The 17,937-nt window shown below is 53.2% G+C and overlaps 1 protein-coding gene across 1 annotated transcript in view; it reads left to right on the forward strand.

The window, feature by feature from the left end:
- Positions 1 to 13,404, forward strand: part of IGFBP2 (insulin like growth factor binding protein 2) — a 44,748-nt gene extending 31,344 nt beyond the window's left edge. The window contains exons 3-5 of the mRNA XM_013004339.2: positions 9,726 to 9,955; positions 10,723 to 10,863; positions 12,919 to 13,404. Of these exons, the coding sequence (XP_012859793.1) occupies positions 9,726 to 9,955; positions 10,723 to 10,863; positions 12,919 to 13,083 (536 nt within the window). The 3' untranslated portion in view covers positions 13,084 to 13,404. The remainder of the gene's footprint in view (positions 1 to 9,725; positions 9,956 to 10,722; positions 10,864 to 12,918) is intronic.
- The last annotated feature ends 4,533 nt before the right edge of the window (positions 13,405 to 17,937 follow it).

A 17,937-nucleotide genomic window follows, 5' to 3' on the forward strand; every position in this document is an offset into this window, starting at 1 on the left:
CAGTCATCTCTGAGAGACTCAGCTGGTTGGGTCTGGGTTGCTTTGCTGCCCTTCCAGCCCAGAGGCTTTCACCGAGAAAGGCTCCCGAGGGGTTGCTGGCCTGTATAGGACGCAACGGTGACCTTTTCGTCGAAGAGAACATCATGGCGACCCACTTAAAGGCTCTTATTTATATTCAGGACAATTTTCGTGCTGGTTCGAGAGGGCAGCCTGGTAGTCCTAGACATCTTTGCAGGTTTACAATTTCTTTTTCATCCTCTGGCTTCCATTGCTCAGGCCTGGAGTCTCCTGGAGTGGTTTTGTGAACACCAAGGAATGGCCAGCAGAGGTGAGTCAGATGCTGAATAGGTTGAGAGGCTGTAGCTCAGATGCATACATCTCCTGATTTTAAGACACTCACTGTCCCCGGATTTGATTCAGGTACCTGCCTCATGGTCTGTGCATGGGTTCTCTAGTAGCAGCATGGCAGCATGCACTGGGCTCCGGGATGATGTCCATTGGCGATGGGTGCAGTGAAAGTTGTCTGAATGGGGGTCCTGGGAGTGGGAAGTGGTTTTCCCTTCCTAAATCCTATTTCCACTTTCCCAGTATCTTCCACTGCTGTTGGAGTCTCTGAGGGGGGTCCAGGTGGCTCGCTGCTACCCAAAGGGTGGGAGGTTTGAGTCCATCCAGAGGGCCCCCCAGAAGAAAAGTCTGGCAAACTCCTTTTGAAAAGCTGACCCTAGGAATCCCAATAGCATACAGTTCTACTGAGACCCATGAGGTTGTCATGAGTCTTAACTTTTTGTTTTTAATGGGAACTCTGGCACCCCACCCCACCCCCCACACCCCCCTAATCACTCTTGCTGCTATGTGGTTGGGGGGAGAGACTGGAAAGGGGAGAAAAAGAATGTACAGCAAGATGTTGTTGGGAAAACGCTAGGCTGGTGGGCCTGGTCCTTGGGTCGCCAGCTTGTCTAATGCTTAAATACCGAGTGCAGCCTGGATGCAGGTTTATATAGAGGAGCAGCCTGTACAGAAATGCCCTGCTGCATCGTCCCTAACACACGCTTTCTGGTCCTGGAAGGGAACAAGAAAGAAACACCCGTTGGAAAAAAATGAGTATTCTCTAAGGAAAAACCACATTGTAGAGATGACACGCAATCCAGTGCTCATCAGCGAGCGCCCCGCCCCGTCAGCCTTTGGAAGGAGCTCTGGGGAAGATCCCATGTTCAAGACCAAGAGCCCGAGAGGCGGAACCAAGTTTGACAAGTGTGCTCCGTCCATCTCAAGAAGAAGGAAGCACCCTTTCTTCTTCCAGAAAGTACATTCAGGATGTCTCCTGGTCATTTTTCTTTAAAGCTCCATGCGAGCTGTCTACGGGACCAGCAGCAAATCCCGCAAGTGGGTGACTGAACAGACAGATTGATTTTCTCAAGTTCAGGAAGCTAAACTCTGGCTGCAGGGTGCTGGCTGCTGCAGAAGGCTTTCTCCCGTGTCGTCTCTGGAGGGGCGTCTTCTCATCGTGTGTGCTTTGCCACTGGCGTGTAGTGTGCCATCCGTCTTTCCTCATTTCTGCTCTCCCCACTCTTTTGCTTAATCCTGGTCTTTTATATCTTAAATCAAAGAGATGGATATAAACCACTGCCTACCCTAACATCTCCTCATTAGCTTAACAAAGAAAACCCTTTTCCCAAATGAGATTATGGCCTAGATGGGTTAGGGATTACCCCACACAATGTTTTTGGTGGTGGTGGGGAGGGCACAGTATAATTCATAAGAAGCTAAGACCAAGTTCATCTGTTTAAGATGCTGCTAACCACAGGTCATCAGTTCGAACCCACCTGCCACTCCGAGGGGGAAAGATGAGGCTTTCTACTCCTGTAAAGAGTTTCAGAAAGCCCACTGAGGCAATTCTCCATTGTCCTGTAGGGTCGCCGAGAGATTGAAATCGACTTGATGGCAGTGAGTTTGAGTTCCATCCCACAAAAGCTGAAGGAAAGGCGTCCTAGGACCCACAGTTGTCTTTTGCCAGCTGATTCCGGTTAGAATGCTGTGGACAAAGTGGAGTCAGAGGGTGAGAGACTGCCTCGTGATGCCCTCCGTAGCTCAGGGAAGCAGCCCTGCCACCTTGCAGCCATCTCATCCGTCCATCTTCCTACTTCCTCAAAAGGAAGTGTGCCAGAAAAGGCCTGTGCAGGAAGATTTAAAAAAATTTTTTACACAATTTATTTCTTCCCCGTGAAACTCTGGGTGGCGTCTCACCTGATTGAAACCTCTTTTCTCTCCTCCTGGGTCTGGAACAGCTGTCTCCCTTCCATTGGGCCTTTCTCATCCTTAGGCACCTCCACCAGCCTGCTCCTGCCACCCTCCCACCTACCCCCCAACCGCCCCCCCGGTCTGGCACTATGTCTCTATCAGCTCCTCCCTGGGCCATCCACCCCTGGGTCAGCCATCTAGGTTCCTTTCCACTCCTTGGTCCTGCGACCCTCTTTATCTTTGGGACTTCCCTGTGACTCATCACCCAGTTCTGGGTGGCACAGAGACCTGGCATGGTGCCCACGATCAGAGGTTGACTGTGGCAGGCGGCCCTGATCACGTCTGCTGTGTCACTGTTGTTCAACCTTTTCCCAGCCCGTGGGCGTCCAGAGACACCTCGAGTTGGCCGATAGCCCCTAGTCAAGAAGGAGAGATGCGGGTGGGAGGAGAAGGGAGGGAGGGAAGTGACTTTTTAAAAGAGAGAACATGTGTCCCACCGAGGCCCGCTGGGTGGTTTTAAACTATAGTCCGGGCTTCCAACGGGTCTGAGGGACAGTGAACTGGCCTGTTTAAAAAGTTTGAGGACCCCTGCACTAGGAGAACGTGAGGTTTATTTTATTTTTTTCATTAAAAAAATTTTTTTTTGGAGACTGAGTTTTTATGAGTGAGAACCTAGCCCACCATAAAGGTTTTTGTCTTTTTAAAAAAATACTTTTATTGGGGGGCTCTTACATCTCTCTCTTTTTTTAAACCACAAAGGTTTTAATGCATTGTCTAAGGCCATCGGCGCGACAGTCAAGATTGTATTGGGGAAGGGAGCTAAGCTTTAAAAGAAGTAGAAAACAGCAGAGAAGTCCGCAAATTCTTCAGCTCCCAGCTGCCTCCTCCTTGGCTGGAGCAGTCAACGTGGGTCAGGGGAGAGTGCGTGCAGCCTGTGCCAATTGTGAAGCCCTTTAATGGTGGCAGAGGTGGTGTTTGCGTCCTCTGAACCTCAACTTTGCCATCGGACACGTGGAACAGCTCATCATCCCCTTGCTCTCCTCCCACCTGCCTCGGTCACCCCCAGGCTATTAGGTGTACCAGTTAGCAGTGGCTGTCCATCAAGTTCTCTTCATGACGACCCCTGGGTCTCAGGGCAGACCTGTGCTCCACTCGGTTTGCAATGGATTCTCTTTAGAAGGAGGCCCCTGGAGCACTGGGCAAGAGAGACCCACCCCTGCCTCCTAGTCTGGAGGGAAGTCTTTTTTCGGGGGCCTTGGGAGTGCCTGTCAGTCATCTCCGCTGGCTGCTGTCCCTTGCAGCCATGCAGTGGGGGTGCCCGGCAGTCAGACCAGGTAAGAGCCCGTCCTAGGCTCACCTTTGGACTGCAGCTGACAGAGCTGCGCATAAGTGGTTGTTTAGTAAATATTATTCCGAGTAAGTGACTTAGGCAGAAAAAAAAACCCCAAACCCCCCATAGCTCCGTGGTATTTTTGTTCTGAGGGCAAATTCCATCTCTAGCTGAGTTCTACATCTGGAAAGTGTTCCTGCGGATTGTGCTTGTAGCCTATATGGGCATATATGGGAAGAGGGAATCGATCATAAGGATCAACATATAACCCCCTCCCAGGGGGACAAACAACGGAAACATGGGTAAGGGTGGCAGAGGATGATGTAAGATATGAAAATAATAATCTATAACTTATCTAGGGTTCATGAGGGAGGGAGGGGGAAAATGAGCTGATATCAAGGGCTTAAGTAGAAAGAAAATGCTTTGAAAATGATGGCAGCATACATGCAAATGTGCTTGACACACTGGATGACTATGGATTGTGATAAGAGATGTAAGAGCCCCCAATAAAAGTATTTAATAATACTTTTTAAAAAGAATATATGGGAAGAACGGCTGATCATGCTCTTGTTTGACAGTGGGGGTGGGGGGCGTCGGTACTTCTGAGGGGAGCAGCTAAGTGCTAACCCAGAATCTTCCCAGCAGCCCGCTGGAGGTGAGCCTCACTAGGCCTGGTTCTACAGGTGACGGGAGAGGCTAAGTCAGTGGCCTAGGGATGGGCAGGCAAACGGTAAAGCTGGGGTTTAGACGTAGGCGATTAGGCCCTGGGTCAGTACACCGGCTCCACTGAATTCCGGAGCCTCTGCGATTGTGTCTCTTCTCCATCTTTCTTTCCCTGGGCGTTTACTCCAAAAAGTCGAGGTCAGAGCTGGCCTTTGGACTTGGTTCCTGCAGCTTGTTTCTCCCAAAAAGCAAACCCCAAACAGGTGCTCTACCTGCTTTTCAAAGGGGGGTGTTCCCGCAAACCGGGCCAGTGGATTGCCTCATCGTGCTGGCTCCTTCATTGGCAGGGGCATTGGATCAATACAGGAGTGGACTGAAACATACCCTGGGATCCAGGTGGTGGCCATGAGGGTGGACAAACTGACCTTCACCTCAGAGAGGGTGGGGGCAACTCAGGATAAGGAACCAACTGTGTCCTCCCAGGGGGAAAGACACATGGCAGAAACAGAACCACTTCTGCCCAGTGGACTCTCTGTCCTGCGATCTGGAGCCAGCCATAGCAATTTGGGCTTTGAGGGGCAATAGGCACTTTGACTTCTATGGGCCTCCACCCCCCCTCCCCCGCCCCAATAAGTCTTTTACATTTTCTTTTGCAATTGCATTGGTCTCGAAACGAATGTTTCCACGTGGTGTTGTCAGGCACCCTGCGGTCGGTGGTCACTCACAGAGAGGCCCTGTGTACAGTGGGAGGCAGCTTTGCCTGGCTCGATCCAGCTCCCCATGACTATGCTAAAGCCAGGATGTTGGACCATCTCATGGTGGAGGGTCTTTCTCTTGTTTGCTGACCCTCTCCTTTACCAAGCCTGGTGTCCTCTCCGAGGACTGCCCCTTCCTGATACTGTGCCCGAAGTATGTGGGAGGAAGCCTCACCCTGCTCACGCCGACATGGTCACTACCATAGGAAACCCGGCGGAAGGCCTGCAGTCTTGACTTAGCCCAAGCTTCAGGGCAGGCAGACAACCCTTTCCAAAGGGCGAATCCACGTGAAGTTGGGAGGCTGACAGACTTCCTGCCTGCCAAGCGAAGGGCCCGGACTCCTGGGGCCTTGGATCTTGTCTACCATGGAGTGGAGCTCAGGGTCCCAGCGCTGTAGGAGTATGGGTCCTGGGGGCTCCAGGAATTCTTCCGGCTTTGTTTGGCATGAAGCAGGGCATACTGGGAGTGGAGAACTAGGGGTTCTACTGCCCAAGGGTCAGTATGCATAGGACCAGGCTACTGGAGGGGTCCCCATTTGGTGTTCCCAGTTTGATCCTGGGGAAGAGGCAAAGAGCATTTCTTTATGGCCTGATGCAGCAGGGACACCAACGGGCTTTCCTAGCCCGACCAGCCTCCTCGTGGTGCTGGGCTCCCTGGGCCACTCTCTGCAGGGACGAGCCGAGGGGCTCTGGAATGGCCCCAACTCAGTCTAGGTGCACAGAGGCCTGTCGGGTGGGGGACAGCAGGAGGAGCAGGTGGAGATGCTGTGTAGGGGGATGAGCCCCCCTCCCTCTGCAGGGCCAGCACCTGCATAAGGCGTTGGTTGTCAGGAGGTGGAGGTTACCTGAAGCAGATGACCCCTGTTTGTGTTGGCGTTATCTCAGGCATTCCCAAGCCCTTCTGTCCCCCTCCTCTGATGCCTAGCTGAAGGGGGATCTCCTTTGCTGATGGCTCCAGCTGCCTGACCCAGTTCTAGAGCCCACCCACCCACCCACCTCCGTACAGACAGGGCGAGCAGTGGGGCAAAGACGTGTCTGCAGCAGGGCAGGGGACGCACATTCACATTTCAGGGGGACTGGGCAGGCCTCGGAGCAGTGGGCATGACCCCTGGGTTTCTGTCACTCTCTGCCTCCAGGAGCAGGAAGGGAGGGGTGGGAAGAGGGACAGGGGTCTGTTGGATCCAGAGGAACCAGCCACCTGGAGGCAAATCTAGCTGCCTTTTTTCCCAGGTGAAGGTGGGGGTGCTGGGGACAGGAATCACTCTGGTGGCGTAGTGCACAGGTGACATGTAGGGCTGCTAGCTGAAAGGTCAGCTGTTTGAAGCTACCAGTTGCTCTGAGGGAAAAAGATGAGGCTCTCTGCTCCTGTACAGATTTACAGCCTTCGAAACCCTATGTGGGGTCCCCGGGCATCAGGACAGACACAGTGGCAGTGAGTTTCTGGTTTTGATTACATTTAGTGGTGCATATAGTTAATGCGCTCAGCCTCTGACTGGAAGGCTGGGGGTTCAAGTCCACCCTGTGCATGTGGAAAGGCAGGCCTAGAGGTGGACTCCTGGAATCCCAGTCCTGGAGACCCCTGTGGAGCCTGGCTCAACTCTGACATGCTCATGGCCTGCCCCCTGGGGCAGCAGACTGGCTTTGGTGGTTATGTGTGGTCAGACCGACTCGTCCTCCCTTTCTCGAGAAAAGAGGAAGAATCTTCCAGTTTCTGAGGACTTACTTCCCTTAGCTATTTCAATGTTGTCTTGTCTAAAGATTTGACCCTGTAGATGATTTCCCTTGCTAATGGTGGGTGCTGGCAAGATTTGACCCTTCCCCCTTTTTGATGTCTCCAAATCGTTGGGACCATAACCCTGCCTCGGGCTGGGGAACGTCACGGCCCTCCGAGCCCTGACGGTGTGCGGGATGGTTGGTCACACGCTCGCTCCAAGCCCCCGAAGCGCTTTCCATTTCTCTCCCGTTTCCTCCTCGTCAGGGCCCACATGCATTTGTTCTTTTTCTTTTAACCTTTTGCGTTTTCCCTTCCATGGTGGGTGGGCTCGGAGACCAGATGGCTGGGGCTACTGGGCTTGTCACTGTTGGAACTGGCATGTGTTCTTCACCCAAGCTTTAACCTGTGTGGACCTCCCGAGAGCCACTGCGCATGCTCAGAGGAAGCTTACCCACCCCCCCAACCCCCCCCCGCTTCCTCGTTCCTGGTTGGCTCCATATGGCAGGGCTAATGGATCAGAGAGATCGTCAGCATCTTCGTCAGCATCTTCAAAGTATCAACAATAGCCAGTGTGGCTGTAGAGTGTCAGCGTTCTAAGTCCAACCTTAACTGCTTCACTATTATACGAGGGAACTTTTCAAACTTGATGAAAAAAAAATGGAATTATGTTTTTGAACTTCTTCATAAACACTCAGTAGTTCTCCGTACTAGGAACTGGCGCTTTACCTTAGTATGCTCATTGCTTATGGCTCTCTAGCAAAACAGCTAGTGAGAATGACCTATCTTTGTCTGCTTGCCTGTCTGTCCGTCTATCTATGTATCTATCATCTATCTATCTATCTATCTATCTATCTATCATCTATCATCTATCTATCTAGAGACTTGCTTCATGGAAGTGGCCCATGCAATGGTTGGGGATGGCAAGTCCCAAATCTGGGAGTCCGATGCCAGGTTGCAAACTCCTGTGGTTTGTGTCCTAAGATGCAGAAGGGAGAGGGAAAGTCCTACCCAAATATCTGTTTATAGTCCGGAGGCAGAAAACACCCTAGGGAAACGTCAACTGATGGACTGATTCCAACTGGATTACATTACACAAAGGGATTACATTGTGTCATGAGACTAGACTAAGTGCCTGGCCAAACCGCTGGGAACCAGAGCCTAGGTGAGGTGGCACATGAAATGAACCAGCACATGCGCTTAGCCAGCGCTACTACCCTGGAGACGTGTCTAAAGGATGACGCTGTAGCTCGTGAGAACCAAGCAGGTGTTAGTAGAGGCCAGCAGGAAGGGGTGGGGGGTGGCAGTAGACCTTTTTTTGCACACCCATGTGCTATGGATCAGGCAGTGGTGTGTCACCTGCAGTCTGCTGGCCTGTGCACTCTGAGCCAAGTGCTCCAAGAACGGCAGCTCTCTGCACCTGGCATGGACGAGGTTCCTCTGGTGGCGAGGGAGCCAACACGACGGCTCACACCGACTTGGAGCTGGCCAGCATGACGTGCCTATCTGTACAACATTGCTCAGAGCCCCCTCTGAAACATGGAGGGCCAGCCAAGTCCAGGGTCCCTCCCCTTCCAGCCCTTGTGTAGAAATATTTGAAGAGCCATTCCATTGTGTTATTGGGATTGCAAGTTCTTGAAGGTGACTTAAAAGGAAAGGCGACGTGTGTTAAGATCTGCTTGAAAACAGCCCCTGTGCAGCCACCCCGATCTTGTTGGGACCTGCCGGGAACTGCTCTGGGCTCCGTGGTGTGGAACTCTCTTTGCTTTGCGTTGCCTACAGAGTGGGGGTTCTGGGCTGTGGTTCCCGGCCCTTCTAGGACTCGCTGGGACTTGTCCTCTCTGTATGATTCTGTACTCTCACCTTCCCCTGGCTGGACATGTCTAAGCCTGAGGGAGGCTGGGTTTAGCTGGGTGGGGGCTGCTTCAGGGTCTCCACCCAGGCTGTGTACATCATAGGGATGTGTTCCTTGTGTTTCCACTGAATTGTGGTGTAACAAAGACTGAAGAGATGTCTTTGGGTGTCTTAGGAGTCTCTGGGTGGCACCAACAAGGGAGCATGCTCAGCTGTTCATCCGAGGGGTGGGAGTTCAGGTCCACCCAATTTGCTCTGGGGAAGCATGGGTGAGCGAGCTAGAAAAATCCAGCCACAAAAACCCCACGAAGCCCAGTTCAACTCTGATACCCACAAGTCCGGGTCAGTCTGACGGTCTGGTTGAAAGGCTGGTCCTTGGCCCTGTGAGGGTCTCTGAAACTCGGAGGCCGAGCAAATCACAGTTCCTGTTCTGCTCTGAGTCATGGGTGGGGCATGTCAAGAGACATGGAAACAAGTGGAAGCCAATGGAAATGTGCTGTGGCAGCTCGCAGAGCAAAGCACTGTGGGAACTGCCAGGCCGAGTGGGCTGACAAATGAAGAGTGTTCAGGGGTGATGGGGCAGGGCATGCTGGGAGTTGGTGGATCTGGGTGGTCCTGTGACTCCACAATCCCCACCCCCTCCCTTTCCTGCCAAGCATGTGTCTTCTCCGCACCTTGTCAGACCACAAATCAAATGATGAAGAACATAAACGGGGGATAGTAATGGGAGACCGGATGCTCTTCTAGAGAAGCACAGGAGACACCAGGAATGAGTGGGCTGGCTCCCCTCCCAGTGCTGCTTAAGGACCCAGCAGAGGCCCCATCCTTCCATGCACCTCTGCTCAGCGTGGCCGTCTGCAGTGGGGCAGGAGAGAGCAGGCATTCTAACCCTTGGTTGAGGGTCCACAGCCTGGGTTCAAATCCTGGACCCTTCCTCACTTGGCAGATTTGTGATCTTGGTCAAGTAACTGATGCGAGCACCAGGGCCTCTTGGAGACATTGAGGCGGAGGGCACTGGTAGCACCCACCCGAGAGTTACTGGGAAATCAGGCGCCGGCGCAGAGTAACTCACGGCTCACTAGCATTCCCCATCCTCATCCCAGGCTTTGTTCGGGGTCCAGACTACTCCTTTGGGGGGCTGGCCCTGGAGCTCTTCCTCCCTCCCTCTCCACAGACAACGGCGACGATGACCCAGAGCGAGGCCTGGCCCTGAACCATGTGGACGGGACCGCGAACACACCGGTTGGTGGAGGCACTGCCGCCCGGAAGCCCCTCAAGTCCGGCATGAAGGAGCTGGCTGTTCTCCGGGAGAAGGTGACCGAGCAGCACCGGCAAATGGGCAAAGGTGGCAAACATCACCTCGGCTTGGATGACTCCAAGAAACTTCGGCCACCACCTGCCAGGGTCAGTTGGGCAGGGCGGGCGTGGAGGGGGTGGGAGAGAGTAGAAAGGCTGTTCCCAGCCAGAAGAGAACATTCCAGGCAGATCTGCGTCCCGGGTCACGGGTGGTCTAAGCACTTTGGTGTCCAGCGCCCCCACTGAGGTGTGTTCCATAGCCCTTGGGTCAATCCCTTAGCTTTGGGGGCCTCCGTTTTCCTGGCTATGAAATGGGTTAGCCATTTGGAGGCATGACTTGCCCTCCTAAAATCCTTGATGTATCTGTTTGGCTCTGGGCCACAGACAAAGACAGTGGATCCCAGAGAGGAAGATGGATAAGCTCTCTCTCTCCTGATGGAACAAACCTCCCTTTACTTTTGCCAGCCCTTCTCTGCTGTCTCGGGACTTGGCTCTAGCTGGGTTTATGGGAAGGGAAGGGAGGGCTGGGCTCTAGAGACTTGGAGAAAGAACCATTTCAACTCAGGTTTTACAAGTCAATCCCATTTTGATCCATCAAAGCCTTTGTCCTAGAACAAGGAGGGTAAGAACACACCACGCCCTCTGACTTCCGGGTGTGTGTGTGTGTGTGTCTGTGTGTGTGTATGTTTGGGGGCATAGGGCTTTGATAGTGCGTCTCTGGTCAGGGTGGCAGGAGTCCCCATCTAGATGTGGGATCTGGGACAGTCCCTTCCCAATTTTGCGAATGCCCTTGAGGTTGTCCCCAGTGCTGGCATTCTGTTGCCGGCATTCCGTCTCCCACATCCTGACTTCAGCCATCCTTGTGTTCCCTGCAGACCCCCTGCCAGCAGCAGCTGGACCAGGCCCTGGAGCGGATCTCCTCCCTGCGCCTTCCTGATGAGAGGGGGCCCCTGGAGCACCTCTATTCCTTGCACATCCCCAACTGCAACAAGCATGGCCTGTACAACCTCAAACAGGCAAGTGGGGGGCCAGCCTGGACTAGGGATGGGGGTGGTGGGGGGTGCCTGCTTCACCCACTACCTGTCAAGGTTTGACAGTTGAGCAGCCCGATCAGACATCTGTAGCTGCACGGGTGCCAGCTTCCAGGCCTGGGAGGCTGCGGCTTGTGCCCTGACCTGGGCAGATCAGAGGCTGGATCCACTTACCTGCTCCCAGCCAGCCTAGCCATCATGGGTGTTGGGGGGCCAGGGGTGGGGAGGGAGGCTGCTGGGAGCAGTGGGTTTAAATCAGAGCTTCTCAAAATTGATGGAGCATTAGTTACCTGCAGGCCATTCCTGAGTCTCACTCTTAGGGACTTCCCTTTCCAACAAGCACCCGGAACCCTGAAGGCGCTGGCCCATGGACCACGGTCCACGGAATTGCCGATTGAAACCCTTGACCGAGTCGCTGCTCTGGTTTTCAAGTACCTTAGAGAATGGAGAGTCAGGGGGAGAGAAGAACCGTGTAGAATCTTTGTGAGATGATCATAAAAAATTCAGTACAACCCACTGCCTCAGAGTTGAATCCAACTTCCAGCAGCCCTGGAGGACGGACTGAGAACTGCCCCTGGGGGTTGCCAAGACTGTACCGGTTTACAGGAGCAGAAAGTCTCCTCTTTCTCCCTAAAGATGGGTACTAGAATAATAAGCACATTCAAGGACAATTAACATGGTGTAGGTCACCCACCCAAGAGCCTCCCTCTTCCCCCAAAGACATTTTAATGATCTCTGAGCAGCTTCAGGGGAAAAGAGCCTGGTGATCAGCCCCCATGAAGCTTGCAATCGTGACCACACCACAGGGGCGTTCTTCCTGGTACACGGGGTCTCCGTGATTTGAAATTATCCCAGCGGCATGTGAAGCAACAACTGATATTGATCTAGAGTTTCAGAAGCTCCACATGCAGGCCAGCTACCTCGGGAAACAACGGAGTGGTTGCCTGAATCTGTCCGGACCTGGACGCTGGCCCTGGACACAAGGATGGCAGACAGCGCCCTGCCTCTGCCTCCAGTCTGGCCTTGGGCATGCGTGACCACCCGCTGCTTCAGTGTCATTATCTATGAAGTGGGGACAACTGGTCCGGTTTATCAGGGTCTTTTGAGAATGAGTTGGCCCTTCAGTGAAACCTGTGTGGGGCACCAGTGAGGGCAGGGCTTGTTTTGTTTTGATTTTCCAGTGGGTGGGGTTGGGAGAGTCACACGTTTTCTGTCCTTGAAAGGGTGCCGTGTTATCACTTTTGTGGTGCACTCAGAGGGAAATACCATCTTCCTTCTATATGAACAGCGAGCCCCGCTGGCGCCCTGGTTACGCATTGGGCTGCGATCCGCATAGTCGTCCATAGTTTGAAACTAGCAGCAGCTACTGGGGAGAAAGGCTGGGCTTTCTACTCCCATCAACGGTGTTGGAAACCCACAGGGGCCTCTGAGTCAGCATTGCCTGATGGCAGTGACTGGTCTGGTTTTCTAGACATTTCCGCCTTTCATAGGCTTTACGCACATGCGCACATTAGGTGGAAAGATACACCAGCAGCGCATCCCCAAACTCAAACCACACGCCCTGCCATTGAGTGATCCCCATGCCAGCAACCCATAGCACAGGCCGGGCTGTTCCTGTGCGTTTCCGAGACTGACTGCGGGAGTAGAAAGCTCGTCTTTCTCCCCCTGAGAGGCTGGTGGTTTCAGACCGCTGACTTTATGGTCAGCCAGACGCACAACCACTACGTCACCAGGGCCGCTAGCAGTGCGTCTCTGCCCGGCAAATCGTGCCGTAAGGCTCGTGCCAGCACTGCCCGGAATTTTCTGCACTTCCACCATCCATTCTGATGAAATCTGGTAAGATGAGTACCAAGCCCCATTAGCTTGGGACCCCCTTTTACTCTCCTAGCATCCCCAAATCATCTTGCTGCTGTGGGCCCTGAGCCAAAAGGATGCCCAGCACCTTGAGGCTTTTGAGCCCGAAGCTCCACCCTACCTCCAGGCGAGGGGAGGGAAGCTGGGGGCCCACTTCCGCCAGCTGCTCTTCTTTTCTCTTCTTAGTGCAAGATGTCTGTGAACGGGCAACGTGGAGAGTGCTGGTGTGTGAACCCCAACACCGGGAAATTGATCCAAGGGGCCCCCACCATCCGGGGGGACCCCGAGTGCCATCTCTTCTACAATGAGCAGCAGGAGGCCCGAGAGGCCGATGCCCAGCAGATGCAGTAACCCCCCCAGCCAGCCGGTGCCTGGCACCCCCCACCCTCCAAACACCAGTGGGAAAGGAGAGTGCCTGCTGGTGGGTGGGGAGGAGATTCCAGGAGTTTTGACACATGTATTTATATTTGGAAAGAGACCAGCACCGAGCTAGACATACACCCGCCTCCACCTCCCCAGCTGGAGATGCCCACCCCCTTCCTTCTCCACTCCCCACTTGAGGAAGGTTATGGGGGAGCTGGGGTAAAGGTTTGGGAGGGGGGATAAAGACGTTTTTTTATTTTTGAACCCCTCTCTTTTGCTTAAGATTAAAGGAAGGAAAAATAAAGTGTATGTGTGTGTGTGTTGCCTGAGTCTTTGAGGCCTCCCTGCCCACCCTCTGGCCACCATCACATAACTTTGCCCTGACTCCTAGAGAAGTCGACAAGGCACGCACGCACGGCCATCTCTGCTCTTGGGTACCAGTTTGTAATATGGGAACCCAGAGACCAAAGGTTGGTGCAGGAGGAAGGCAAGTTCTGAATCGAGATTGGACCTCAGAGGGTGGGGGCAGGGGCAAGGGTGGGGGTGGGGGTGGGTAGAGCAGCATGGGCCATGGGAGGCACCCAGGGACAGATAACATGATTACTGTTCTCGCCCACAGCGAGGGGAGAAGGGGAAAGGGAAAAGATGGCAACTACAGTCCTCTGCCCCCTGAAAATAAAGAACTCTCTTCCCGGTGTGAACAGACAAACCTGTCTGGAAGGACAGCCAGAGTGCTCCTGGGGATTGAGGGTGCTGAGACTCACCTCACGGACTGGACGCGGTATCAGGAGAGAGCAAAACAATTCAAACAAACAAACTCATTGCCATCCATCCAGTCAGTTCTGACTCGTAGCGATGTCTAAGGACAGGGTAGAACTGCCCCTGTGAGTTTCCAAAACTAACTCTTCCCAGGAATCGAAAGCCTCACCCTTCTCCCAGGGAGCTGCTGGTGGTATCCAACGGTGGGTCTTGCGATGGAACAGTCCAAGACATAACTACTATGTTGCCAGGGCTTCTGAAAAGCCATTGCCTTTGGTGAAGTGGAGGGGCAGCGAATAAAAACGGGCCTTCCTACAAGATGGATGAACAGTGCTGGCCACAACTGTGAGGCAGACATGGGGTGGGGGTGCTTCCGTCTCTTCTTGTAAGGTCACTGACGGGTCGGGGCTGACTGACAACCAGGGACAGGGCATTGGAGCCATGGCTGTTCACCGAGGTGTTGGAGAATTCAGTGGCAGGTCTTAGCTGGTGTGAGGTGTCCTTTGAGCCATTACTCTGCACAGGGGCACCTTCTGATTCTGCCCCAAAGTCAATGGCGCAAGCCGGCTGCTCACAAAGTTTCTGAAGAGGCTGGTGCAGAAGTCATCCTGACAGGATTGCCTGGGTCCTGCTCTCCCCCCTTTTACTGAGATTAAATGACACCTGGTCTCAAGGTGGCCTCTGGCCTGCCACCCAACTGCAGCCAGCCTATTTTTTTTAAGTTTAAGCCTGGCTTTGAACAAGAAAGAAAAGATGAGCGATTGTGGGTGAAAAATGCCACTGGCAAGGGTGATTTTGGGTCAGGAATTTTGAAATTAGTACTTGATTTCTTGGTGAACATTTTTAAAAATCAAAGCGGTCCCACTAGTGGATCTTTTCAGCCTGGCAGTGAGGCCCCTAGTTCCCCCCACTTGGCTCTCTTGGCCCTTCAACTTTGCAATGGGGAGGGCGTGAAGACCTGCTCAGCACCCATTGTTCTAAGGGAAAAATGATCCCCGATTCAAGTGAGTTTAATAGGGACCCGTTATTAAGTTCTAGGAGCCCTGGTTCATAGTGGTTACACACTGGGCCGCTAATCACAAGGTCAGCAGTTCTAAACCAGCCGCTCAGCGGGAGAAAGCTGAGACTTTCCACTCTATTTAGAGTTAGTCTCAGAAGCCCACAAGGCCGCTGAGTCAGAATGGACTTGTGGCCTATGGATGTGTTTAAAATGAGGTTTTAAGTAGGACATAGACCAGACAGCATCGGATGAAGAAGACTATCAGAATGAGGCTGTTAGGGTGTCTAAAGGTGTCACATTGCTAGTTCATATAAGGAAAATATGGGAATATCGGCACAAAGGTGGGATTGGTGCAGGTCAAGTCCTACCTGTGGTAGGCGGGACTACACGTTAGTGGGAAAAGGTACATTACCGCTGTTCAGAAAAGTTTACAGATTGGTCAGAGGATCTGAGTCAAGCTGATGAGGTTATGATTCAAGACCACGGCAGCCCTGGGACCCCAATTTCCATTAAGGGCGTGCCCAGACATGTCCACCTCCCACCCCCCAGCAAGGCTGCTCTGCCCTGGGCTGGCTACAGGTGTGGTAATAATCCACTTTCAAACCTACATCCAACACACAGACTTTCCCGCTGCTGGCTCAAGATCAGACTGGACGCGATGGGATGGAGGCGGAGTTTCTATCTAGGTTCCACATGGGGGAAGTGCTCCCATTGTAAAGCATAGAGTTCTTGTCTCTGCAAGCCTAGGAGTTCGCTGTAATCCACCCTGTCTGTCCTATCTCGGACTCCCCTCCCTCCCAGCCTCCCGTGTGGGCTGAGCTTTCCCTCCCCTCCTGTCCCTCGAGCCTGTCCCTAGGCCACAGAGAAAGGGCTCGCCCAATCCATGCACTTCAATCTATCATCTCAACTAGAAAATCCGCAGCAGAGGGTAGCCCTGGGGGTTGGAGGTGAGACTTTGCCCCCTGTGGGTGGATGAAAGCCAAGGATCCACAAATCCCAGTTGGGTATGTTCTACAGCCTAGAATCTAGGTCGTTCCAAGCGAACACCACACGGAGATTGGCTATTGCACGTCTACATTAATAGAGTTCGCCCTTGTGCCTTTAAGGAGACGTGGCATAGTGGTTACGAGCTGGGCTGCTAACCACATGGTCAGCAGTTCAAAACCATAGCTGCTGCTGTGTGGAGGAAAGATGGGGTTTTCTCTCTGTAAAGAGCTCTACTCCCAGCCAGGCTATAGGACGGGGTAGAACTGCCCCTGCGAGTTTCTGAGTAACTGGTTACGGAGTAGAACGCCCTGTCTTTCTCTTGCGGAGCGGCTGGTGGTTTCGAACTGCTGAACTTGAAGATCACTTATAGTCTCGGAAACTCAATGGCAGTGAGTTGGTGTTTGGTTTTCAAGGCTTTAGGAAGGAAGCACTATTAGCAGTCGTGCTTTACAGGTGGGAGGGCCCAAGAGGTCCCTTGGGATGACCACCCGGGATGTGTCCTTCCGCTCAGGCTCCAGTCCCCGGAGCTCTGATCCAGCTATACTGTCCCCTTGGGTGGAGTCAGGAATGCTCCAGGACCTGAGACAAACGACCCCTCTGTGGAGTCTGATTTCCTGATGATCAACAATAGGTGTCCGCCACCACTTCCTCCCCTCCCACTGCCCCCGGCTGCTGCGGGGTGCTGAGTGGGGCCTCGCCAGCACTCTTTCCCGAACAGCACGGGACTGTAACTCTTTACTGGAGTAAAAATCAACACACACACACACACACACACACACACACACACACACACGAGCAGCTGGTGGTTTCGAATGACTGACCTTGCGGTTAGTGGTCCAACTTGTAAGCATTACCAGGGCTTCTCTTTGGGGCACATAGAGAAATAGGGATGCCAATCCCCGCCTCTCAGAGATTCTGACCCAATTTACCTAAGGGGCCTAACACCCTCCTCCCCACCCCCACCCCCATGAAGCTCACTGCCATCTAGTTATCCCGGCTCACAGTAACCTTCTACAGCATTTCCAAGTTTGATCTTTCTCCTGCGGAGCCCTTGGACTGCCTGCACATGGTCAGCAGGCCCACGTCCTTCCCACAGCACCACCGAACATCTTAGGTTGCACCCCTAGCCCGCTGCCATCGAGTTGAGTCCCACCCAGCGACTCTATACAGGGTTTTGGAGGTTGCGAGGGAGCAGGCAGCTTCAACCTTATCCTGGTCTGAGGTTTAAAAGGCAATGCTTGCCCACAGGGCACCGGGTAGAGTCCAGGCAGGGCTGATTGATTTATAAGCTGATTGATTTATAGCAGTCCAATGTTTGCCCACAGGGCACCGGGTAGAGTCCCGGCAGGGCTGATTGATTTATAAGCTTCCCAGACGATTCTAATGTAGAGGCCAGTCTAAGAGACAAAATGAGGCTGGAGGTGTCAGGGTAGGGGGTGGAAGGCGGGCCTCCTGAGCGAGAATCCAGTCCCACCACTTGCCATTACACTCACCTTCTCTCAACCTAAGACTCCCTCATCTGCCTAAGGCTGAGGTCCCCAAACCAAAACTTACTACTATCAAATTGATTCTGACTCATAGTGACCCAACAGGACAGGCTAGAACTGCCCTTGAGGTGAGGAACCCTTTATTCCACCAAAGGCCATTTGGATATTTATAGCATCATTTGTGGGCCATACAAATTAGCCATTAACTCACCCCTAATGTGATGGCTAACTGAAAGGTCCGCAGTTCGAACCCACCAGCAGTTCTGAAGGAGACAGAGGGGGCTTTCTACTTCCGTAAAGTTACACGGTCTCAGAAACCCGCCGGGGCAGCTCTAGCCTGTCCTCCGGGGTCCCTGAGTGGGCATTGACTCGATGGCAGGGAGATTTCTGGACTGTGATGGCTGGAACTGCTCTTTGGGGAGCCACGTGACCCGAGCTGGTATTGCTGATTTCGCGGGCCTGTGTGCTGGACCTCCCTCACCCCAGTCTACGTGGAAGAATTCCAGCCTCCAGCAACAAGAGGGTATCAATGTGAGACAGGCTTTGAGAACTGGACCTGTGGCTAATTCTCAGGAGGTGTGTTAGGTCCGCTTCCAGGGAGAAAGAGAA

Source organism: Echinops telfairi, unplaced genomic scaffold, assembly GCF_000313985.2.
Source record: "Echinops telfairi isolate 266 unplaced genomic scaffold, ASM31398v2 ScPeMD7_3;HRSCAF=10, whole genome shotgun sequence".
Taxonomy (NCBI): Eukaryota; Metazoa; Chordata; class Mammalia; order Afrosoricida; family Tenrecidae; genus Echinops; species Echinops telfairi.